Source organism: Bombyx mandarina, chromosome 01, assembly GCF_030267445.1.
Source record: "Bombyx mandarina strain Sakado chromosome 01, ASM3026744v2".
Taxonomy (NCBI): Eukaryota; Metazoa; Arthropoda; class Insecta; order Lepidoptera; family Bombycidae; genus Bombyx; species Bombyx mandarina.
In genome coordinates this window covers 16199553-16225730 of record NC_143208.1, presented here as the reverse complement: position 1 = coordinate 16225730, position 26178 = coordinate 16199553, and the positions used below count along the sequence as shown (strand labels likewise).

The 26178-nt window shown below is 33.6% G+C and overlaps 2 protein-coding genes across 23 annotated transcripts in view; one reads left to right on the top strand and one right to left on the bottom strand.

Annotated features, from left to right (window-relative positions):
• The window catches only part of LOC114252733 (coiled-coil domain-containing protein AGAP005037), a 316019-nt gene extending 304149 nt beyond the window's left edge, over nt 1-11870 (top strand). For 15 of the 22 annotated variants that reach the window (XM_089731174.1, XM_028187334.2, XM_089731190.1 and 12 more), the window contains 2 exons: nt 1300-1450; nt 7329-11870. In XM_089731174.1, coding sequence (XP_089587300.1) covers nt 1300-1450; nt 7329-8075 — 898 coding nt within the window. In that variant the 3' untranslated portion in view covers nt 8076-11870. Of the gene's footprint in view, nt 1-1299; nt 1451-4624; nt 4675-4996; nt 5041-6087; nt 6419-7328 lie in introns of all 22 variants that reach the window. The other 7 variants (XR_016323828.1, XR_003625165.2, XR_016323829.1 and 4 more) reach the window with 6 other exon arrangements.
• Nucleotides 11871-13303: 1433 nt separating this feature from the next.
• Nucleotides 13304-26178, bottom strand: part of LOC114252833 (tyrosine-protein phosphatase non-receptor type 11) — a 42506-nt gene continuing 29631 nt past the window's right edge. The window contains exons 3-12 of the mRNA XM_028187497.2: nt 21784-21960; nt 19846-19999; nt 19182-19325; nt 17538-17669; nt 16880-17007; nt 16592-16756; nt 15636-15746; nt 14686-14776; nt 14239-14387; nt 13304-13456 (exon numbers count right to left, since the gene is read on the bottom strand). Coding sequence (XP_028043298.2) covers nt 13418-13456; nt 14239-14387; nt 14686-14776; nt 15636-15746; nt 16592-16756; nt 16880-17007; nt 17538-17669; nt 19182-19325; nt 19846-19999; nt 21784-21960 — 1290 coding nt within the window. The 3' untranslated portion in view covers nt 13304-13417. The remainder of the gene's footprint in view (nt 13457-14238; nt 14388-14685; nt 14777-15635; nt 15747-16591; nt 16757-16879; nt 17008-17537; nt 17670-19181; nt 19326-19845; nt 20000-21783; nt 21961-26178) is intronic.

Genomic DNA, 26178 nt, shown 5'->3' with positions numbered 1-26178 from the left:
CTTACTTACTTTCTAACTTAGCACATTCGGGCTATGAGGGTCCCCGTGAGCCGTGTGAGGGTTCCAACGTAAACGCTTCCTACAAGCCACAGATTACAGCTATCAAACAAAACGCGTATGGAAGTAAACCACGTGGATCTTTTGCCGGACCGAACGCCTCGGTTTTCAAATCTAAAAGAAAGTTGTAGTTTTTAATAAAGCCTTTTAGGATATCTTAAAAACTGTAAAAGTCGCTGTTTTTTTAAGTTCCGTGTAAATTACCGCACTTTATAAATTTTAGAATGAAAATCTCAAGTTGATAAAAGCTACCGATTCCCTGATTTTGACTTGGCCCGAATGGTATATATAGTACGCTAGGACCCCCGGTGTGTCGCATGGCATTCAACCTGTTTTAATAGGCTTATAAATTATGTTTACTGGTTTTCTACCCACATGGACTGTACTTCATACAGATTGGGCGGCCGTGAGATAAACCTTAGCCTATATAGGATGCAAATAATTTACATTTCGTTAAAATCGGTTCAGTGGTCATGTTATGCCATGATTAGCAATATCATTGCCCACTGAGTTTCTCGCTGGATCTTCTCGTGGGTCGCGTTTTTGATCCAGTAGTAGATTCTGCGAAACACTGCTCTTGCTAGGCCCAGTGTTGGCAACACTTCCAGTTTGAGCCCGAAAAGCTCACCTACACACTAGGGTGAAGCTGAAATAGCCTCTCAAGGCTAGCATAGGTAGGAGGGAAAAAACAGTATCAGCTATATATAACAGTTTAAAAGGAAATACTAAAATTATTTCATTGACTTCTTATATTTTTTATTTTATATTTTTTGTTTTTTTTTAAATATATTCATAATATCAATATTATATTATTTTAATTTTATTTTAATATTATATTAATACTAAATTAACTTGTTTCGGAACATCTGGTTTTAATAAAACCAATTCTGCTCCAAATTATTATAATTTCTGGCTACCTGTAAATACGAAACCACAAACAGAGAAACAAAAAAAAAATCTAAAAATAACTGTTTTATGTTTTATTTCTAATTTATCTAAATTAAATTTTCATTTTTCTTCAATTTACTAAAACGATGGACTACAATTTGTTTCATTTATTGATATATCCATATTCAATATTGTTATAGTATACTCGTTATTGAAACTTAGTAATATTAGTAATAATGCCTCAAGCTCCGGCGCCTCATTCACGCTGTGTGATATCTATTCACTCCAGTAATCACTTTAATTAAATATATTACAATTCTAATAACTAATACAGAATCGTATCTACAATTCCAGGCTGGCCTGTGTTCAAGAGCAACGTCTCCCGATGAACGATGGTCGCATCTCACCCGAATCATCCCAAAGCTCCACTTTCACGGCTTGCCCTTCCTCCGAGGACTTCAACTCGGACAGCACCTGTCCTATGGTGACCGCTCACAACAACAAGGTACATTATTAAATGCAACTAATAAATAAACGATTAAGGTCATAGGAATATGATGATTTGGGTTAACGAAATGAAGTTACAAGGAGGAAGAAAATGTTAGGAAGTTTTGATATTTATTTGGCTGCCCAATTTCAAAATTCGGTAAGATAAATATTACGGACTTAAGCATAAATAAAAAGAAGAAGATATATATATTAATATTGTAAAAATGATGAAAGCATTACATAGACCATTAAATATATATACGTCTTAACCATATCAGTATCTAAAGTCCAAGTGGTAATAATTGTAATTTTTTTATTTTATTGCTTAGATGGGTGGACGAGCTCACAGCCCACTTGGTGTTAAGTGGTTACTGGAGCCCATAGACATCTACCACTAAATTCTAAGGTCTCAAGTATAGTTACAACGGCTGCCCTACCCTTCAGGCCGAAACGCATTACTGCTTCACGACAGAAATAGGCAGGGTGGTGGTACCTACCCGCGCGGACTCACAAGAGGTCCTACCACTAGTACAAGAGGTCCTACCACCAGTAATTCAAGTAATTCAAGTAATTCAATAAAATTTACTGAAGCTCTCTTATTTATTACAATTAGTTACCACTAAAATCCAATAGGAACAAATTGATAAATGAACACTACTATTTAAATCTAGAAATGTCAAGAACTTGATAAATTACGTGTTAATACAGTTTATTTACTACACCGTTATTTTTTTTCATAGGGAAGTAATATTTCTGTAATAAACGATAATTATAAAAATTAAATTTGAATTATTTTTGATTGCTCAGCTTCGAACGAGCTCACACTCGGAGCTCATATACGTCACAGCGTCATCACCGTCATCCACTTCGAAACATATCCAAGTCTCAATTGTATTCTAAAGCATATTCCGGCCTTTCAATCCGAAACGCATGGTTGCTTCACGACTTCTGTTTTTAATGAAATCTAACCTACAAATCATTTGATTGTACAGAACCAATTAAAGTAGAAAACTAGAAGACCGTAGGCGTCCAACCATAGCGCATTAATTATGTTTTACTCTAGTTTAGTAAACAGTATCGCTAACTTGATGTATGTAGTTGACGCATAATACTCACAGCGATTTTTAGCTGTTTTTTTCTGGTATTTTATATATTAGCTGTAACTGAAAGATTTCGTTAAATACATCAACAACAACACAACAACAATAACATCTATTGAGTTTTGACAATGGGCAGGCAAATTGTATTATGTGAGAAAAATGAAACTTTATAAAAAGAAAACAATATAAAGGAGCGAATTAAAAATATCGTAGTATATACTGCTAAATGTATTTCGTAGCATTTTCTTCCTGTATAATGGTGTTATTTATTTATTAATTATGCTGTAAATTTTATAATACTAACATTATTTTAATGGGTGATACCTCATTACAGTAAATTATTTATTACAGATATTTATTGCAAACAGGTTCAAGATAGGAATCAAACGTTTAATAAAATATTATTTATGACATAAATTAATGAACATGCGCTTAACAATTGCAGGTTTGCCAAGAGTTATAAAATTAGCATTTTTTTCCAACACTTCGATAATTTGCGAGGTGTTATGTATTATTTATTTGCTCCCTACTTCATCCTTCATCGGATTGACCGTGACGCATTCACACAGTGACACAGCATGCTCCTAAAATGATTGTAATGAGTTTTAATTGCACGTACTTACTTCTGCCACTAGTGCATTAAACAAACACCAACACTACTAGTTTCAGCAATAATATCTATAATATTAGCTTCTCATTTTGTTTTGATGAAACACTTAACATTTTTGCACAGCAGAATTGGATCCACCAAGGAATGAACCGGTTTGTATCTTCTTAGCCCTCTTTGTATTCTGTGTTTACTAATTGGCCTCAAAATTGTTATTACGGACGCATGTTTTTGTTTTCTAAATTGGTAAAATAGCAAAATGAAATTGGCATACAACAAAATTTATTTAAAAAAATATCTAAATTCATAGTACATCACGCTCTGTCTGGTATTGCTAAACAAATTGACATGAATTTATATACTTAATATATAAACATAATTATTTCGAACAATACTATTGTATTTTTCTTGGTTTTTGTGAGTCACAGACATACTTAAGACCAATTGTACGTTTGAATCTTATTAATAGTTCCGACTACGAAACTACTACTATAAATTATTCGAAATGTCGGATATAGTGCATTACCAATACCAATACAAAACGCGAAATCCAGCCATGAAGGCAGTTTTAATTAAATCCTATAATTTATTATTTTATTAAAAATAATATATAAATAACCAATACGATATAGTACAACCTATGTACATCATTACATACAGTTTCCATATAACTACCAAGTATTTATACTACTAAGCAATATTCGTTATGAATTATGTCAGGATCTTGATATGAAACAATGAAGATTTGTTATTATACTTCAAATTTAAGAAGCGACATTCATATTATCTATGTCTATAGCCAGTGGTACTACGAAAAAGAGAGCAAATCACTGTTTGATTTTGCGATTAAGTAGAGCTTTGAACTTATCTCACCTTCTCACGAAAATTATATAAATAGCCTTCATAGTTAACTACAATTAATCGGTACACTAAACGAGTCAGTCGTATCGTAATAAAATAACAACAGAGTGTGATGATATTATAAAACATTCAGAATACAATTGAATTTTTTTGCACATACCCCTGCAACTAACGCACCATCCAATTAACGTTGCATTTTACTATCCTTGCTTCAGGAAAATAATGCCAATTTTAACAGAATAGTCAACCAACGGTTAGATGACGAAAGCTTCGAACAGTGAACGCTATGTCATCTTCGACTGATTGGTGCTACAACTACAAAAGAATGAATTATTTACAAAATAGTTGCTGATATTTCGTATGCAAATGAATTTCATACCTCAAGTCGCTTAATTACTTTAAGTAGTTCAATCACACGGTCATGTTTCATTATTTAATAATGAAATGGCTTAAAACAAAATTGCAAGCGCATCGATAGGTACATTACAATCTTTGGACTTGCGTAGAGAAAACATGCTATATTTTCACACTTTTTTCAAAATATTAACGTATTTTTTTTTATTTTTAATCTAATGTTAACAATGGATTTCATGGTGTTTTTCCCGTGATGGTACAACCTCAGTTCGCCTGGAGACAGAGCCAATACTTCAAAGAAGCTATAGTTATTAACGAGTAATAAATCTCTCCGTAATATTATATAAATTATTTATTATAATTATTCTTTTGTACTATGTTTCGGTTATTTATTTAAATTTTAATTCCACATCAATATTTTACTTTACAAAATATTAAATTTTTTAATTGTTTTAATTATAATATTAAAATTACAAATTTATCTTTTTTAACAATAAATTTGCTATATATTTTATTTAAGTAGGCATGTTGGTGCACTGAATTTATAATTAAAGCTTTCTAGCGGTTACATAAAGAATAATATGCTTTTTAAACACTAACATCGAATCGACTTATTGAAATTTTACGTTTCTTTTTTCAGTTCAGAGAGTTTTGAAAGAATCGTTACGCATGCTAACATTTTAGGTACATACATTTCATTATTTCGGTGTAACAAAACGATTTTGAATTGACAGTGTTCAGTATCTATGGAAACGGCTGAAGTCTTATCTAACCGATCGAATTAAAACAGATAAAATAATCTGTAAATTTTTATGGAACTATGCCGTTTTCACGGAACTTATATTCTTCGATTCTCTTCTAATAAATGCGGGGCCTGTTCTCTAACTTACGATGCAACTTTCAAAATGAAATTAATAACATTTAATTTGTTTTCGAACTGTTTATTGTCTTTATTTTCCAAGTTACTATGATTGTTGGTTTATATTATTTTACAATTGAAAGTTGCATCCCTAATTTTATTTTATATTCCAAATTATATCATATTATATTTAACAACGTATTCCGTGAACAAGTTTGCCACTAAATGTTGCAGATCAGAAATTTAATAATAAAATGAAATGATTAATTTTAAACGCCCACAGGTACCTTGCACGAAGCATGATGGCATTATGTTTAACTAGTTACAAATAATATTTAGGTTGTTGCAAGTAAAATGATACCGTGAAATTGACTAGGTGCAATTTCAAGCTTGCTTAATACATTTTAAATTTACATCTTCTTAATGAAAACAAAGTAAAAATATCCGATTAAATGTTTACCTTTAAAATTATTCCGCAAAATTAAGTATTATAACAAACAAAATGTAATGATAATGTATATTTAGTCATTCAGGTATCATTTTGTTTCAATATTAAAACTCACTATTGCACTTTTAGTTTTAAAGCGCTATCATATTTGGCACACTATCAATTGACGCAGGTTGAATATCAATTTGGCATACTTTATTTATAATCAATAGAATTAGGAAAGGGAATTTTTTAAATGTTTTTTTTTTACAAAAAGAAAATATTTTTCAGTTTATCCGTGCTGCATTTAGTGTGTAGTGTGCGAATATGAAAACGTTTTGTGACATAGTTATAATCGTTGTTGTCTGTGATACCTACGCATGTAATGTGCTTTATATGAAATTAGTTGTAGTGCATCTTGCCCGTTTTTCTGTTTCTGTTGCAGTGCATTGTGAATATCAGGAGCAGTTCACAGCCCGCTGCGTATGAAAATCAATGATTGGCTTAAAACATCCCCTTGGTATTTGATATTCGAGTGCTTTCCGAGTGAGACCATCACTTCCCATCATTAGTTTTTCTCTTTTGTTTTTCTTTTTCATTTCTTATCATCCTTTTTAATTTAAGATATGAATTGTGTTTTCCTTGAAACGGGCGTCGTATCTGATGCATCATCTGTACATAATTCAACCTTTGATGGTGCTTCTTGTTTCATTCACTCAATTATATATTTCGCTAGAGGACAATATTAACAGTAAGCCACGCATCAGGTTGCACAGGTAATTTATTCAAAATTTTATTCGCTTCCAAATTTCAGATTAAACTTTAAGACAAAATCAATTCGAGTAAACGAGCACACGTTTTCTAAATAATGTAGACACAGCATTAACTCACTTGAGCTTTGATTAGTATAGTATTTTTATTATTATTGAAAACTCACTATTAATTATTAGCTTCCTATTCAGTAGATTTGTTGGATTAAATTGAAACCAAAAATTTTAAAACACACGCATTTTATAAATTTTTTGACTAATGGCAAAATCGTCACAATTGTTAAGGGTCCGTTTTTTTTCAATATTCGATTATTTTTCATTTGATTATATTTATATGTATATCACAGAAGCCGTTTTATACTATTTTTATAATATCACCGCCCCTTGACCGCGTCCTCCTGTTTGGTTGATAAACAATATTTTTTTTGCATAAGTACATCGTCCGATACACCCCCACCACGCTACTCGCGGTTTTCACATACCAGTTAAAGGTTCCACTTTTCTTAAGCTCAGATTAATTTTTATTTTTGGTAGTGTGTCGTTTTCATTGTACCTGTCATTACATATAATTCATTTTGAACAGACTAATACTGTTTTCATCTGCTATCGAGAACACAAAGAGAGACGGCCGCATTTTTTGACATAAATTCTTTTGTTTCGATGTTGTGTTATCATTGATAGTCTTGTTCATCTTAATGTGAATATATTTCATGTAATGTATTAATTGTATGTTTGTTTTTGTTGGAGTCGTTCAGTGTTCGTATTTCATTAAAGGAAAACGTCATTGCGATTTTCCAAAAAGAAGCAGGCTAAGCCATACGCAGTACCAACGTGCTTATTGGAAAATCGCAAGGTCGGTTTATAGTTTTCACAGAAATTTAAAGAAAACTACTAGAAATAACGGAATGCTGTGCAGGGGTCCGGGTGTGCTGGACGAGGCGGCCAGGGACGCGGAGCAGCAGATGTACGTCCAGAGAACGCACTCGACGCTCTTTTAGACGAACTGCAAACATTCGCAAAACCGTGCGAGCGCGGAGGTAGGGGCGAAGGGCCACTGCGGCGTCTGCATTCATACCCGAGCGGCAGCGACACCGACGCCTCACCGCCGGTACGAGCCCGGGGACAGCACCCACCCAAGCCCCCGGTCCCGGAGCGTCACCCAGAGCTGCTCGCCATGGCAGCCCGCCGGGCCCCTCCGCCTCCGCCGCCACGTACCACCTCACGCTCGCCATTAGCCTCGCCCACTTCACCCTCTTCACCGCCCCGAGACGACTCTGAATCTTGCCCCACGGATCCGAATGCCACTGACGATAAGGCAGCCGCACGACAAAACCTTCTCGAACAGCGCCATCAGGAATTACTCAAGAAACAAAAAGCTCTCCAGGAACAATATGCCCGATTACAAATGATCCAACGTAGCGGACCCACGTTGCCCCCGAATGCGCAACCAGACTTGAAGAAGACCGGCAGCGAATCGAACCTCCTCACCAAGATGAATTTAAATCTGGCACCAGCTAATCTCTCCGGGAGCATGACTCACCTGGCCAGCGATTGCAAGAACAACATCTTGGAACGCGTACCGTTCGAGAAGAATTCACAAAACGTGTCCAACAGTGAAACGATCGCGACTACGAACAAAGTTTATGAGACAGATATCCTGTGACCCAGCGGTCGTTATGACGTCGTGTCTGTATGATTTATTTAAAACAATTATCTTATGTTAAAATTACATATTTTTTCATCTCGTTTAAGGCACTAAGATCTGCGTGAAAACGCTGGTAGATGTAAGATTTTCTTAAGTTGACACCGAACAAGTATTATTGTTGGTTCAGTTTTGGTTACTATAATAATTATCTTCATCTAAATGTCTATCGACCATTTGCGGATACTAACGAACAAAGCTTAAACTGATTGACTACGGCGTGATTCTGGAAACTGATCTCTCTCTTGTCTCTTTATTGCTTTCCTATATTTACATGTGCATTACGTTTCCGAAGCAAATCAACATATCGCAGATACGGTGCGATAACGTCACTTTTGCAAATTATATAATTTTTCCGGAGAAAAATTGGAAAATTCAACATCTTATAGTTCTTATATACACTAGACTAAAGAAATGAAAACTGATAATATTTAAACTAAAACTTTAAACATCATCAGTAAAAGCAAACATCTCACTGATATCTATTAAAAAATGTATTTTCTCATACTCAGTTTAATTGTAACAAAAATTGGATAATCGACTTTATAGAGCACCGTATGTGCGATATGTTTACGTGTTCAATGCACGCTACAGACTGCTTCACACGAGACCGAGAACACAAATGCACATACGAAATACAAGTAATGAAGAGATAGAAGTAACATTAATAATTATAAATTAATCAAATTAATATTAAATATATGTGTGGATTCATAGATTAGCTCACCTCTGCAGGTTCAAGTCGGTGTTCACGTTACTCTTGTAGTTGTACCCTTAATACATTATTTGAGCGAATGAGTGAATGGAAGCGGTTCTCTACCGACATTTTGCTCCTTTGCTTGTACTGTATATACTATCTATATTGTAATATGTTATATATCACTATTTTAGAATAAACTGTACCCCTTGAATAGTTCACTATATCTATATATTATATTATATAAAATAATATTATTGTATAAGTGCCAAATTTACTTTTTCTTCGCTATGAATTGCAACGATTCGAAATCGATTTGATAAGATCCCTGGAGTAATTTACAACGAATTCATTGTAATGACGTATGGATTTGTTACGTGCTAATTACTTTTACTTGGGAACTATTTAATATTTTTGACGGCTCAATAAAGCTGATATATTGATACGACTGTGATAAAGATTACCGTTCTAATGAAATGCATATGAATTGACTTTGCTAATATTTCTTTTCCACCTACACATTCAAGGCACTTTCGTCACGGTGAAAAATATAATCGCGCAAAATTAAACTGAAAATCAGATATGTTATTAATTTGATCGTTCAGACCAAAACATTCTGTGAAATTAGATTTATTTTTACATAATTACATTCGGCAGTAAAATAATGTCGCTTAATAGAAATAAATTGGTAGGAAAGTAATAAAATTACTAGTCGTAAAAATTTTCGAGATTCCCAATCATTATACAGGATGAATTAAGTAGCTTCGGTATGAGCTATTTGTCTGCTTCTTAAACAACGCATACTCGCACTAAAACCGTCATTAATATTACTATAGTCATACATTTACAATTTCGTAACATCCTTACTACAAAAATTATTACTTTTTAGACGTAAATATGAATTTTCACGTACATAACTTCAACGCATTACATTCCGCCATATGTGGTCCTGATATTTCAATTAGATTTGTTTATTTTATGTATAATTTTAGTAATTTCGTGGATAACCACTTCGATTCAAATCTAAAAACACGTTCCGTTTTTTTCACGCTTTTGCAAATAATTCTTCATAGTAAGGATATTACTTTGTCATTTTGAATGAATAATGATATAACGAGTGATATTGTTGTGTAGATTCATTAAAATATTCTTATTTTTAGACTTGAAATTATATTATATCTGCATTAGGCAACGTATATAGAATTAGGAAACTTATTACGTCAGAGATAGTTCTTATTTCCTACTGGATTCCATGTGCCAAAATTGTTCTGAAACTATTTTTACAAAGTCTTACTTTTGTACTTTTCTTGAAAAAAAAACCATAATATTCGTGTAACTAAAAAAATCGAAAAAGATATCAAGACTTCTATATCTAAATTGACTATTTTATTTAAAAAAAAATATGGAAAATGCCTTAATTTGGTATTTTGACAAACCCCACCACTCATTTTGCTACTCTGACGTAATAATATTATGTTATACGAAATAAATATTCACGCTTCTCGGTGTCCGTTGCAATCAGAAACTTCAAAGTAATCGTAACAATTAAATGAGTATGCACAAACAAACAAGCACTTAGACAATTTTGGAATAAGTTACATTACCGAAAGCAAATTAATGATATAATTATATTTTTTGCTTTTCGAGCTTAAATCGCTGGACTTTACAAAATATGTGTGTAGTTCAATTAAATTGTTACTCAGTATAGTCGGTAGCTTCTTATCTAAATGTGTGTACACTTTTATCGAAATAGATAACAGTCGTGTAATGATCAACTTAATGTATTTCAATAAGATCGATTTTCTATCCGCTGCCGTCAAACGCAATGATTTTAGACAATACAAATTGAAAATGCAATTTCAAAAAGAGCACATCTCTGAAAATGTAAAATGTTCAGGAAATGAAAAAAACTGATTATTTTCTAAAGCAGTGTAAAGTTTAAAATATTAACTATTGAGATATATTTTAGTGTTAATTAGCAATTGAAAATTACTGGAATTATTATAAAATGGGTGTAGGTAAGCCTCAAAACTACATTTATATGAAAAAACATATTTGACAAAATATGCGACATGTGCCCTTTTTGAAATTGCATATTCAATTAAGTGTCACTTCTCGAATTATAATTCTCGATGCTGTCTTTAGACAGGAATAACGCAATATGGAAATTGGCAGTACAGCTGTACATTGTACAAATTTAGGTGTGTAATTTGTTCAATGTACAGTCGGAGTGCTGTTACGGAGATTTAAATCTATCGCTTGACAGGGGATATAAAATCGAGAAAGGTAAATAACACAATAGCTAAGTAAATAATTATTAAGGAATTGTATTTTTTACGTTGAAGTTAATTGTTAATAATTCTTGTTGATTTAACATATTATGATATTTGTATGGTAAAGTCGAGGAAAGGTATCCCAGCTATGATGTGCTAGATTCACAGAGAACCACGAAATACGTTATTTTGCGGCCTCTTGTTCAACGGTGTGTGCAAAAATGATGGATCATTACTATTATTAAATATGTTATAACAAGAATTTTATATAGAAACATTACGGAACAACGTTTGGAATTCAATTTATTGAAAAAAAAGAACGAAAATATTTTAAAATCCCCAAATAAACCAATAACTACAAAAAAATTCAATCAGAATGAAAGTCTATTATTGGCTAGTAAGTATTATTTGGTTTTAAAGCATACACCGAAATCAAAATAGAGCTTTCTACATATTTTGAAGTTCTGAAGAAGAATTTGTTCTGAAGAAGAACTTTTGAACAAGAATAAATGTTTCTAAATAAAATCTCATGATTAATAGAAAGCCTTTTTTTATTTGTAAAGATTTTTTACATTATCGCTGTAATTTGTATAGTATATTTCTAAATTAAATTGTTTTTACTTTAAACAATCGAATTAAGTTCAAGCTGAAAGCTTTTTAATCTGTTAATTATATGATTAAATAATATTATTGTTTCTTCAATTTTTATTCACGTTTATAAAATAGGTAAATTTGAAATAGCTTCATAATGTTTTAATGTGAAATTAAATAAATATACACGTCAAATTGCGTATTGATCTCTTAGTTCTAAGATTAATTCGTGACAGCATATATGTACAACAAAATTCATAGTAATAATAGAAAACCAAATACATACTATGAGTACCAAGAACCAAAATCGTTGGGCCTGATCAGTAGTAAAGCTTTAGATTATTTCTAAACTACTTCTAATAATTGAAGACATGAGTGCATGAAGAAGATATGATACCATTTTTTAATTTTGACAAAACAGCCAACAAACTTTGTTACTTGTATTTTTCCATCGTACATGCTCAAGCACATGCAAATTTCTAAAAATAGCCTTCAAACCCGGAGTTTTAAGGTCTAATATGGGTTATAGGCACATAACACCTTCAGTCAATGTAAAAACTCAACAATCTTAAAAACGGTACTTAGCCCCTTCAGCCAGCCAGAGTATGCCGCCTTCGGATACAATGTTTCGGGTGCGTTGCACATTTAACCTAGCCAATATCCTAGAGATCCATTAAATGATTGGACAGTCCAATGCAACAGGTTAAAGCGTCGTCGGATGACGTCAGAAGACGTCTCAAGATGAGCCACAATATTTACGTTGAGATATCTATGGACAAGAGATGGGTCGTACTAAATCAGATACTAGATCCACATATTCCTAATCTTAAGAAATACCTAATCAAAATACCTAATCCACATAATCATCCTAATCTCATTCACAACCAATACTTTATTTAGTAAGCAATCTCAATCTGCCTATTCCTAATCTCAAGTTCCGAGTTCATTATTATGATTTGATTAATGTGATCATTGGATCACTATTTGAATGATTAGGATTAAGCATTTAGGGATTGTGAGATACGTTGCAATGTTTAAGTGAGTGAGATAGCGCAGGAACAGGTGGGAGCGTATGCTGAATATTCGATTTAATGTTTTATGAATACGAACATTAGGTGGAACAGGTGAATTATACACATTAACAAAATGGGATTAGGTGCAGCCTAATCTCGTAAAATACCTAATACTCGGGTCTGTTCTAATAAATTCGACTCATCTCTACTATGGACCCAATTAACCAACACGCAGCTAGCCCAAGTGCTCTAATTCGCAATATAAATCAATCGCCTCCATTCAATAATAGTGTATAGTATATTCCGTAAATCACACATGAACTTTGCAATTTTAATGAACAACTGTATACAGTCGACTATTTATTACCCTTTGTATTTTCAAAATTACAACTTTAGTAACGTGGTTTTTCTTTTTGGTACGAACCAATTTCTTAAACATTAAAAAATTACACAAAAAAAATGTTAAAACGAGAAGAAATTAATAATTAACTCATATAAGCTATAAAGCATGTCGAAATATGGATTTCTCAATCCCAAGGAGCTCATTAATGTTTGTATAAAAATTACCCCTTCTGTGGCAATCGAGTAAAATATATTGACAATGAAACGAATAAAAATGAAGTATATTTTATTAAAAAAAAACTTAAAACTACACGTTGCATTAAATCTAGAACGAATAATCGTTGGATTTAAATTATATTTAAGAGCTTATATTTAGTTCGCTTTGGTTTAGTGATGGAAGTCGCGACAGATGTCCGGCCGGTAGCCCTGGAATAATGGTTTCATAGGTCAATTAACAATATCAAAGGACGACATTTTGTCAAACGTTCTAAAAAAATCTCAGAGTTTACACAGTGTACAGCGAACGCAAGCTTTTAGCTTACAGCGCCATCTAGTATCAGAATAGGTAAAGCTGCTTCTCAAAGGCTCACAATTTGGCGTAATACTCAAGTATAAAATTCAATCATGACAGATTAATAGATGGTACGTGAGTTCTCTTAGTGTTTTAAGTTATATTTTAATTGCAATTGAATTACGAATTCATTGCGTTCTGTTCCAAAATATTACATAACATTGCTCACTCATAAAACACATAAATATTTTTTATTTGCCGTGAAAAAAACAACTTGCGTTTCATGCTACAGTGTACTTAGTGCGAGTTTTTTAACGTTCTCGATAGCGTAAAAGTTAACTCAAATTTGTATGGAATAGGATCGTTTGCGTACGGTTGCCGCTAGGGGCGCTGTTCCAACTGCATACAAAACTGGGTTAACTTTTACGCTATCGAGAACGTTAAGAAACTCGCACTAAGCACACAGGACTAACTTTTTTTTTTTTTATTGCCCTTGTAGGCAGACGAGCATACGGCCCACCTGATTGTGAGTGGTTACCGTCGCCCATGGACTTCAGCAATGCCAGGGGCAGAGCCAAGCCGCTGCCTACCGCTTGCCGCTGCCAACTTTCGGGACTGTGATGTTCCGGATAATGATTACGTTTTAGCAACTGACTTTATAAACTATCAGCTAAAGCCACAAAAATAATACACAAACCTTCCGTCTTAATTTAATATTTTTGTTTTCAATGTAATCCTGAAGGGCGAGATATATGAATCTATATTGGGTTTTATTCTGTACCATGCCGCTTCTCTGAGCCCTCACTAGCTTCACTGTATTGTGTACGTCGATGTCACAGTTAAAACCTGCACGACAAAAAAGATGAATTGCGAATTAATTATTCGTCTCACTTTTTCACATTAGATTAGACTTAAGTGTGAGGAGAACAGAGCATGTAATTGTCATCCTCCAATATCGCTTTGCCAAATTATTATATTTGTTTATGAATTAAGCATAAATCGCTCGCTAAGCAACAAATGCATTGGATGTATAAATTTCGCAACTGCAGAATAAAATAAATAAAGCCAAATAACAAAAAATTATGTTTGTTGATATGTAATAAATAATAATATGGGACGTGAGCTTATGATTATTTATTCTCACCAGATGATTTGATTTTGTCAAGAAGGATGTCCAAGACTATGAACGTGCCGGTTCTCCCGACTCCCGCGGAACAATGCACGCAAATCACATTCTGTAATGAAAAAATAAAGAAATATTCTCAAACTACTATTTGAAACTCAAGTTAGGTATATAAGAACTGTAACAAGGAACAAGACGACGAAATTGCTTTTTAATTTACTTAGAAAAAAACAAAATCATTTAGTGCAACAATAGTACATTGTGCACCAAAGGAGAAAAGTTGGACATTTCCTCCGGCGTGTAAAATACTCGGGCGGAGCCCCCCCGTACTCATAAAAAAAATAATTTAACCGTTTTTTTATTTTTAAATAAACTACTACTAATTGAATAAGAGCTGTCTGATGAACTCATCTTTGTTTAATACTTAACTATTAAATTTGATTGCCTTTTGTTTATTTTACTTTTACATTAAACACAATATTACAAATTACCCGAGCACAACAATGGCGGAGAATTTTAGGTGCGTGAGAGCAGACGTAGACATTAACGCGCATGCGCACTTGTCAGTACCCAGGGAGGAAAAGTTACACTTTCTTCCCTGTACAGCGGGACGAAAACCGAACTTTCGGCGTCGGTAGGAGAAAAATATATTTTATATTTGAATGTTTGTGTTGAAATACCATTTAGGCTTTAGTTCGCTTCTTTGATTGAATTTACGCAATATATTTTCGTATTTATGTCGATACTAAATATGTACATCCATATTCTCGCCAACTCCAAAATGTACGCTGCGGAAATCAATTTGTGGCTAAAATTGAATAAATATGTGCTTTGAACTTTACTCTTTAACCATTTTATACATAGCAGAACTCATAACATATTTAATCACACACTCGCAACATGCGTCTTCGGGATTGTTTGTTAATAATAAAAATTATGATTAAAACTAGTTGCGATAAAGGAGTTCTCACCTGATCTGGAGCATTCTTCTCTTGTGTGACTAGAAACATTCTCCTGTTTATATCCTCCATGAATGAGATGATCCTATCCGGCTCCGGTGGAGTACTGTGGTCCGGCCAGGCCTGCGAAATAGATAAATGAAAAACATTCATATCTAAAAAATATTAGTCGAAAAGTTTTATGAAAATCAAAATTATTGATGAAGTATTAAAAATATTAGTGGTCCCGCAGTAGTCGAAATTTTAAGTCTGAACATTACCATGGTTCTATTATCAAAGACTTTACTTCTATATTCACAGATTTCGCCAAAACTACACTATAGACAAATAACAATTTGACCACAGACTAAGCAATAACAAAAGATTGACAATAAACAAATAGTATGCGTGCGTGTGTGTGTCAAATACATGGTAGTGTATGTAATGTTTTTCTTATTGATTTAATGTATTATTAATGCATAATTTAAAAAAAAATTAGTATTCTGCACTCCTTCTCTATATTATTTATAAGTGTGGGAAGTTTCATACTCCTCCGTCCGCGCAATTTTCGTTTGCAGCTGGCGCCCACCGGGTATGCAATTACGGGAGCTCATTTACCCCACAATGTGAATGCTTATACATATACTGAACTTAAGATTTGAGGTTTAAGTTTAAATTATATTGTATGACAGTTTTGCAACAGAAATAGTCAGAAATAGTCACAGTGTCTCGGTATTGTATTAAATATTAAGTAATGAAAAAAATATATACTATTTGAATTTATCATCCTGTTTAAATAGCATTTGAAAAAAGTGGTTGATGTTGAAGGACCACGCGTTTTAGTATTCAAATTGCATATTATAAATATAATGTGGTCAAAACAAAAGTATATGTGTGTTTAAATGAGCCCATCTTTTACGGGCGTGTTTGTGTGAGCTTGCGAGATATAAATGAATACTAAGTATTTATGTATTTTCTCTGGAACTCACCGTAAACTGATATTGATAAACTGCTCTGCAACATTTATTTTCGTCGCATACGTCAAGCTCCCTAATTAGGTAATCTTCGTAGTGCGACTCAGAAATGGATCTCACAAGGAGGTTGTCATATCTCTCTTCCTGTCCCGATAAGGGCCAATAACGTTCACATTTTCTCTGTAGTCAAAATACATTTAAATAAATAATTTAATGAATGCTCTTTTTAACCAGCTCCAAAAAAGGAGGATTCCACTGGAAGATGGCGGTAACGACTGTCAGATGTTATATAATTTTATTTACCTTCCCCTTTTCATGTTCGTTCGTGATCATCGCTATAACTCTGACGTCCTCCTGCCAGATCATTCGCCAGAAGTCATCCTTAGTGCTCGGCAAACATCCCTGAGCGGCGATATATATTTTGTCTTTTACTGCAATAAATATTGTTGAGTCAGATAATACATTTAGATAAAGGTAAAGATAACCTTTATTAACAATCTAATTGAGGCTACATTTTTTATATGTCACTAGCGAGACATAGTATATTTAAGTATACACTAATTATCTAGTTTTTATTATTCGATCACGGTTTCTTGATCGTCTTGCTGTACAGCATAGGCCTCACGCCAAGGTTTCTCCATAAAGTTCTATCGTGCATTTTTCTCATTCAAATCGTTCCTGCCACTTTTTTGATGTCAGATAATACATAACACATTAGATTATTATACGTACATATGTGTCGAATGTTTCACATGCATTTTGCGTTGAACAAAAGAAAAATACAGAGTTAAAAATCTATTAAGAAATCACTTTTTAAAATTTTTGTAAATGCCAATTTATTGCCGGGATTTATTTTGAAATGGGTACATAATAATATATAAATATAACTAAATTGTGTTATTTGAACTCTCTACTTAAAATATTAGAATGAAAGAAGCATTAAAGATTTAATTTTCATTACCTGCATCTTTATTTAGATTCCCATTAATTTTATCCAATTTAAGACTTTTCTTCATTTCTCTCAGAGCGTCGTCTGAAAGCGATTTCGTGACGAGTGGTACTGCCTTCTTCTTTTCAGTATTCAGGATCAACGCTGAAACAAATGAGGAATCTCTGATTTGAGATTGCTAAAATTGCTAAAAGCATTACAAGCCACTTTTTTAATGTCAGAAATCAAGACAATACTACGAGTATACGCATTTGTTTCCGATTTTCATTTTTTCAGTTTTTGCTCGTGAGGCACATAATATCTGTCCTCAGCAATGACTGAATGAAGATCACGACCGCTCTGACAAGAGTGATACTACAAAGGAAAGGAAAAATGTGATCTATTTCAGTGCAGAATTTTCTAAATTACAACTTCAATTTTTAAAACATTTTTTCTAATTATTACTCATCAAACATGTAAACGTTTTTGAAAATCATACGATTTATTGATTAGTTGAAATATTATGTGAAAAAAAATTATTCTATAGCATATAGTATAATGCGACACATGTGATATGTAAGTACTTTTCTCAGAATCAGAATGCCTTTGAAATGTAAAACGTACACAAACACGGGCTCACAAATTGAATTAACCATTCGCCTACTTTAAAGTCCACGTATTTATTGCACGTACCCGCGCATTAAGATTCAAATTATCTAACATAATCATGCATTGTGTTGCGACATTACGGAGGCATCTCCGATTGTATTTGTAGCACCTGTATTATCGGACATCACCGACATTTTAATGACGCATTATAAATTTTTCCTTAAACAGTATTTATTTATTGGCAAACGGATCTGTGCATGTAGATATAGGGTATTGAATGCGTTTTCTGAAGTTCGAATAGGTATTTATTGGTTTCAGCAACTGCGATTGCTGGACAGGAGAGGTCGGTGCAAGATCTTCCATAGGGGTCGGTCCTTAGTCTATTTTAAAGCATCGCGTATGACTGGGTGCTAAAGAGGGCCCTCCGATAGTATCTATTACGTAAACTATAGCTGGTCTTCGTCCAGACGAACAATTTCTCGAGTCAGTCTATGTTGCTACTACTGACGTGGTATTCGTTGGGGGAAAGATTAGAAAATAAGCCCTCGACGTGGCTTGCCAGGCCTCGAGTAGCACCATCTATCGATGCCCAATTCTTGGTCAAAGGCTTTTGACTACATTCCACCCTTCGCGTTCATTTCGTTAACCTGCTCCTCCCAGCTGTTGGGAACAGCTGGTGCATTGAAGTAAGTATTACTAGCTGAGTTGGAGGCAACGTCTAAGCGGGATTCGAATGGTCTACCAACCGACGCTTTCGGTATTTTTTTCTAAAGTGGAAGAGCTATCAGCCCACCTGGTGTTAAGTTATTACTAGAGCCCATAGATATCTACAACATACATGCGCCACCCACCTTGAGATATAAGTTCTCAGATCTCAGTATGGTAACAACGGCTGCCCCACCCTTCAAGCCAAAACGCATTACTGCTTCACGGCAGAAATGGGCAGGGTGGTGGTACCTATCCGTTGCATACTCATTCCAGTGCATACTCAGTTATACAGTTCTGGATTAATGAAAATCGAAAATAATCTATATTTTGATGGTAAGAAGTATTTCGAAAACAACGTACATTGAACACTGTCAAGACTTTCGTTCGATGACTGCACAGAGCTTGTAGAATCACTGAGACGCGATGATCGTACGAAGCTTGCGTTGATGTAGTCCGATTCCAGTTTGTTATCTCGACGACGAAGAACTACTCGCGTTTGGTCATCTGTGGAGCCAATACTTAAGTATAAATATTCTAGGTAAGAACGGTGAAGAAATTAGGTGGAAGAACGTCATATGTGGTCGCGATTCTCAGTAGTGAGGGAACGATATAGAAGAAGAAGATTCTAGGTAAGTGTCATATTTTGGGAACATTATAAGTTACAAGTCATCTACACTACTATAACTCAATCGATCATTCAGTTTTCTAAGGCAATGGGTTCGTTCTAAGTTTGTTCTTCGAAACTTCATTTTGTGATTCAGCAACGGATTTATAGAAACTTCTTTCTGAAATATTATTTATTACTCACCATATGAACTGACTGATAATGTACTCGTAATATAATCAAAATTAAAACATTTGAGTGACATAATACATACGTTTAGTAAATCTACAAACTACGTGTTACTAAAACTCTCACTTTCATTGCTAATCATTGGGGACAACCAAAAAATGTACGTTATACCCAAACAACATACTGTTAGCACTATATTAGATGAATTGCAATATGATGAACAGCACTTACAAGGCAATACATTTCTATATCTGTTCTTCGAAACGTTCTCAGGCTTCATTCCCTCAATAGTTGTGAACACGTGTCTGTCTTCAAGCAGCTTCAATGACTGAAACTCACCATCGAAACCGGTATTACATTCCATTTTTTGTCGATCTTCTATTCCCTAAAATAAATGTGAACAACATTAAATAAACAAATGAATATGAAATTATACAGTTTCAAGTAATAATAATAATAATTTGTGAATACGTTATTAGGTGTGAAACTGAATAAAGTTGCTGCAATTAAGCGAGAATGTTTTTAAGATGTCTGCTAACTTCTAAATCAGAGAGTATTATTTTCAAAAACGAAGAAAAGCGGTATGTCTCTCTTAACACCAGAATGTCAACAAAATACTTTTACAAATAGTTTTTTTATGCAATATATGCATTAGTTACACATTATATATTTTAATTATTAAGAAGATGTAGCATACTATTTCTGCAAAGTCATGTCAATGTTCATATATATATGAACATGAGCGCTGAAAGTGCTCTAACGATGACCACGATATTATTCTAATAATATACCTAACTCTCCAACACATCGGACTGTCTCGCTAGTTAATGACTTACTAGCCTATGCTCTGGAGACGCATATATCCATGATGGTTTCCAGCGACTTGTAACTGTTGCAAAAAGCGACTTAAATTGTCATTAATGAAATACCTTATAAATGATTTCGTTCAACTGTTAGTTTGTAAGAAGACTGAAATAAATATATATGACATTGCCCAGTAAATGTTTTAAACATACATCTTATTAAAAGCACATTTCATCATCATCATCATCTCGGCCTGTCCATTGTCCACTGCTGAACATAGGCCTCCCCAAGTGATTTCCAGTGCGGCCGGTCCGTTGCCACCTGCATCCAACGTGACCCAGCGGTTCTTACCGATTATCTTAAGCACATTTCGCTTTAAACTTAACGAAAATACATATCACATGATTCCCGTGTACGAAATAAATTTTATCTTAAGAATCGAGAGCCGTGTATCGTTAACGAACATCGGGCAGATTTACAATAAAAAACTTTTAGTTTTGCGTCCGTCCTCCGTTTTCATGATTTACAAGCCCTTTGAAATTCAAACAATAACGCACGTCGACTTCTCAATGCCTTTCGTAACGTGACTTTATCCTCGCAAACGTTATTGTTTCAAGATCACAATTGTTTTTAAAGTTAATATGATACCACGTACACGTACGTACGTAGGTACGTGGGCAGAATCACCTTCAAGTTTATGGTGATCGTTTAATTCATTTTTGTTGTTTACATCGTTTGTCACATCATAAAATCACTAGATAATGACTGTTTTTCTTTTATAAATTGTGTTTTTTAGAAATTATATTTAAATACGAATTGCATATTGATAAAATGATGAAATATGAATAATATAATAATATAGTAATAATATTTTCTCAAACATTTTTATGTGCAATCAAGTTAAGCTATACCTTCACATTCATTTTACATCGCGTTTACAACTAAAGATTATATTAACTCACAGTGCCTATTCGATCGTTCTATGATTTCCACTATAAAAACTGCTACATAATTATTTTTTTTTAAAATCCTTTGAGTAGCTTATGGGTTAATAACCTAAAATAATCCTAGTCTCTTATTTTTATTATTTATTTATGAAGTAAATAAATGTAAGCTCTTTTTTTGTTTTAATTATATTATTTCTGATGTTCCAAATACTTTACCGTTATCATAGTCAGTCGTCAGAGAGCAGATTAAATCGTAAATTAACTATGTTTACGGCTCGCAAAAATCTAAGAAAAAATTATATTCAACGAATTTGTAAATCCGTTAGCCAAAAAAAAATTTAATTAATAAATTTTTGAAATAAAGTCTTGATTAAGATAACTTAGTTTAATTCCATATTATGAGAAGACCTTGAATTACCTGCATCTCCTGTACTTTCTGGTCGATGTCGTGAGCTCTTAGTCTGGTGCCACTAACAGGCTGCAAGAGACGCAGTACGTCTCCTGATGTCTCGATCATCGGATACGAACGAAAGTGTTCAATAAGACCCACCAGGTCATCGAACTGCTCACCGCTACCTACGTCGTATTTGTTATGCTGAAAAGAAATAAAACTAAATCAGTAAAAAGATATAAGATAAACCTCTATATAACCGCACTCCGTAACCCTCGTTGCTTGAGGAAACGGTGTCGATCGAGATAATTGCGGTAGCAAGCGAACGACCTATCAAATTCTTGGCGACCTTTTACAAATTAGGAGGTAATAAAAACTTTCGTAAATTTGTGAATTTTCCAATAGTTATATCGTTAATGAAGTGAATATATACGATGCTAGATTTATTGATTTACTCAAGCGTTTTCCACTTAATATATTACCTTATTGTGAAGTCGAAATTAGTAATTTATCATAAAATTAACCGTATTATTTTAATGTCACTGTTGTCCCTTCCCAGCACCGTACAAGAATGATAATCCATTTTGTAAGTGCATCTGGACGATGCAGAAGCCAATAATAAACCTTATCAATAATGTTCTCACGGGACTGGGTCGCAGCGATTTATCATTTAATAAGTATATTCAGTATTGCTACTTAATATTAATTTATCTAATGAATAAATAAATTATATAAGACTTGTACAATACACATTACTTATGCACGGAACTTATATATAAATACCGATGAAGTGCCTATTTACATTTTTACTTTAATGTTTACCGGTTACATTATGATCAGATTACATAAGTAGAATTTCTAGAATGATCAATACAATAATATGGTAGTCAATAATTTAAATAACACTTTTATTTGTTTATTTTGTATTTAAATATACAATTCTGAAAACATCCCTTGGTATTTTTGTTCATAAAGATAGAATAAAATGATAATAGAAAGTAGACAATAGAAAGTATTCAAAAAAGACCTCAACGATCATCGTAACGAAGAAGAAGATAAATATTGGTTAGAAACCACTAGAAATTAGTGCTAAAAAAAAAATTGTTTTATACGTAGGTCATACAAAAAGAAAACTAAAGTCACACGATCTCCATAAGGCACCAAGCCTTTTAATGGAGCAAAAAATGCCATAGCACTCAGCCACTAATGCCGCAATTTTTTTTTGCTTATTTCTTGAATTCAAACATTAATGCATTCTTCTCTCCCTCTATCCTTCTTTTAACGAAGTCTTTATTTCAAAACGTGAAAATCATGATTACGTATTAAGCTCTACACTTTTTTTTAAGCGTCAAAATCGTTATTTAATTATCTTTTTGCCTGTTGCGATTAATTATCAATCAGAACGCGGATTAAGATACAAAAAAATCTGTAAGAAATTCAATAGGTTGTACAAACATTACCAGTACTCGTGCAATTAAAATGACTACATAGTGTTTTTTTGGTAATTGGAAAAGCATTGAAGTCTTAGTGATCGATTTTTTTCTTAACCACTAGTAAATTATAATCGAATGATTAATGATTAATTAAAACAAAAATATCGTTAATAAAAAGGTACCATATACATATTTTTTGCAATAGACACATCGACTTGGTTCTGACATTGTTGATTTTCACTAATAATGACGACTATAGGGCCAAATGGCGAAAATAAACGAAAATAATATTCCTTATTATTTAAATAATGTATTATTTAATAATAATAAGAGTAATTGTTTCTTTATCTGTTGAGTAAAACGAAAAAGACTACTTTTCGTAAATTATTTGTAAAAGGCGACCAATAACCAGATTTGGTGCTAATTGGAGCTCATATATTTTAGGGATTGGCTTAGTTACCTCGACCCCTGAGATCTTTTGTATCAACATTCTGGAGAAATCAGGTATATATGCGATGACTTTAAATCAGAATGCATTAGAATAATGATGATGACATTTGCGGGTCTCGGATACGCTTAGCTGCCAATAGCGGCGGAAATAATTCTGCAGGCTAGAGTTTTTGAAGTTATACTTCTTTAGGCGCGTTATGAAAAATTGATGAGAGTGAAATTTTACGATACTCGCGCACCGTGACACAAAATTAACAGAATTAAGTTGCCCACTAAATCGCTCATTACAATACGACCGATGTAACTTGGGGAGTCTGAATATAGCCGCAGGTGAACTTTCCGAACCGTACCGAGAATTACTGAATTTATACAATGTCGAGAAATCGATTTTTATTCAAATTGATTAAAATTTAAATAAATAAAAAAGAAATAAATTTAATAAAAATAAAGTATAACTTCTTACGCGCGTACATAAGTACACGCACCCTTTTTTTGTACACAATTGTAATCCTTCATAAAAAAAAGAAAAAAAATGTACTACTACAGAATTTCAATTTTATCGAGGCAAGTTGTTATTCATTAAGCCCTAATTTAGCTTTTAAGTTGACTTCCTGTGTCACTTCGCTAAATTTTCACTTGAACTTCCTGAATTTTAATAAATTGTGTTAAAACGAGTATCAACCTTCGAGCTGTGATAACCTACACGAAATTCGTTTATATCCTTATGTTTAGTATGCAACTGATTGGACGAACGCCATCAAAATTCAAGTATCGTTCGTTCTGTTACATTGTGCGCAATAATATTTCAATACGCTTAATACGTACTCGCTTTGAACGCGACGGTAACAAAGTAAGATGACTATTGACATTCTCCGCATTGTCATTTTTTTTTTCATTTTACTTGCACATTTATTTGAGGAAAAATCCTTTGGAAAATTTGAATTATTTTTTAGAACGTTTAAAAGACATTTTTGACTTGTTCACGAATACATACATGTGTATGTTTTTTTAACTGTAATTTCCTTCCCTTTTCCTCCAACCTCTCCACCTCTTAAGCCAAAAACTACCAAATAAAATCAACTTATAAAGAAATTAAACTAATAAAATTAAAATTGCTTTAGCAAACGGCAAGAGCATAAATAATACACTTAAGGCGAGAGTTTAATGGAAACGACATGACCATGCAAAGAAAATAATGTGACATAACGTCACATGCCTGACGTGATCTGTCGTATATTAAGAATGTATTTAAACACGTGTTGCATTTCGTAAAATACTGTATTTTGACGAGTATGTACTAATTGTCGCCAACTATTCTAAATCAAGTGCATCTGCATTATTTTATTATTAACTTTGGTCACAATTTGCAATGTGACTAAATTGTACATAGGCGGCACTGAAAATTTCGGGAATTAACGAAGTGACACAACATTACTATTTAAAAATGTATTTATTGCTTTTCGAAGTATTCTCCGCGAAATTTGACACATTTTTCCATACGATGGAACCAATCATTGAAGCAACCATTCCATTCGGAAGTTGGGGTCTCCAAAATGGCCGTTTTGTAGGCTACCACAGCTTCTTCAGGTGATGAAAATCTCTGTCCACGCAATTTATTCTTTATTTTAGGGAAGGTATAGAAATCATTAGAGCTTAGGTCGGGGCTGTACGGCGGATGGTCTAATAATTATATGTTTTCTTGCTCTAAAAACTCTTTTGTTCTGTGCGCGGTGTGAGAGCTCGCATTGTCGTGATGGAGGATGATGCGGCGGTTCCAGTTCTCTTTACGGAGTTCAGAAACGACCTGTGGCAAACAAATGCTAGCATACCATTCTGCATTAACCGTTCTTTGTCCCTCAAGAGGAATAGTCGTAACATGGCCGATTTTGGAGACAAACGTGGCCACCATTTTTTTTGCAACACTCCGTGAACGAACAATTTTTGTTGGCTTTAACTCATCTTCGAACACCCAAACTCGTGACTGGTTTTTTGTTTCGGGTTCGTACGCGTATATCCAGGATTCGTCACCTGATACAATGTTGTATACAGCATTTGAGGATCCTGCGTGGAATCTTTCGAGAGTTCTGACGCACCAAGTAACGCGAGCCGCTTTTTGCTCTTCACTGAGCGAATGCGGTATCCATCGGGAAAACAACTTTTTTACACCTAATTGTTCATGCAAGATTATTTGCATTTGACTCATGCCAATGTCTAAAGTTGCCTGAATTTCGCGGTATGTCACATGTCGATCTTCCTCAATCAGCTTACGCACAGCATCAACGTTTTCGTGGGTGACTGCAGTTTTTGGACGACCTTGACGGGGATCATCACTGAGCTTGACACGTCCACTTTGAAACTCAGCAAACCAGCGATAAATTGTGGTTTTGGATGGGGCTTCATCACCAAATGCAGAAATCATCCGGTCAACACACTGTTTTTGTGTTAAACCACTTCGAAATTCATAATAAATCATCGCTCTTGAATTTTCTCGAGTCAATTCCATTTTCTCAACGACTAAACAAGTTTGACAAAACCTCGT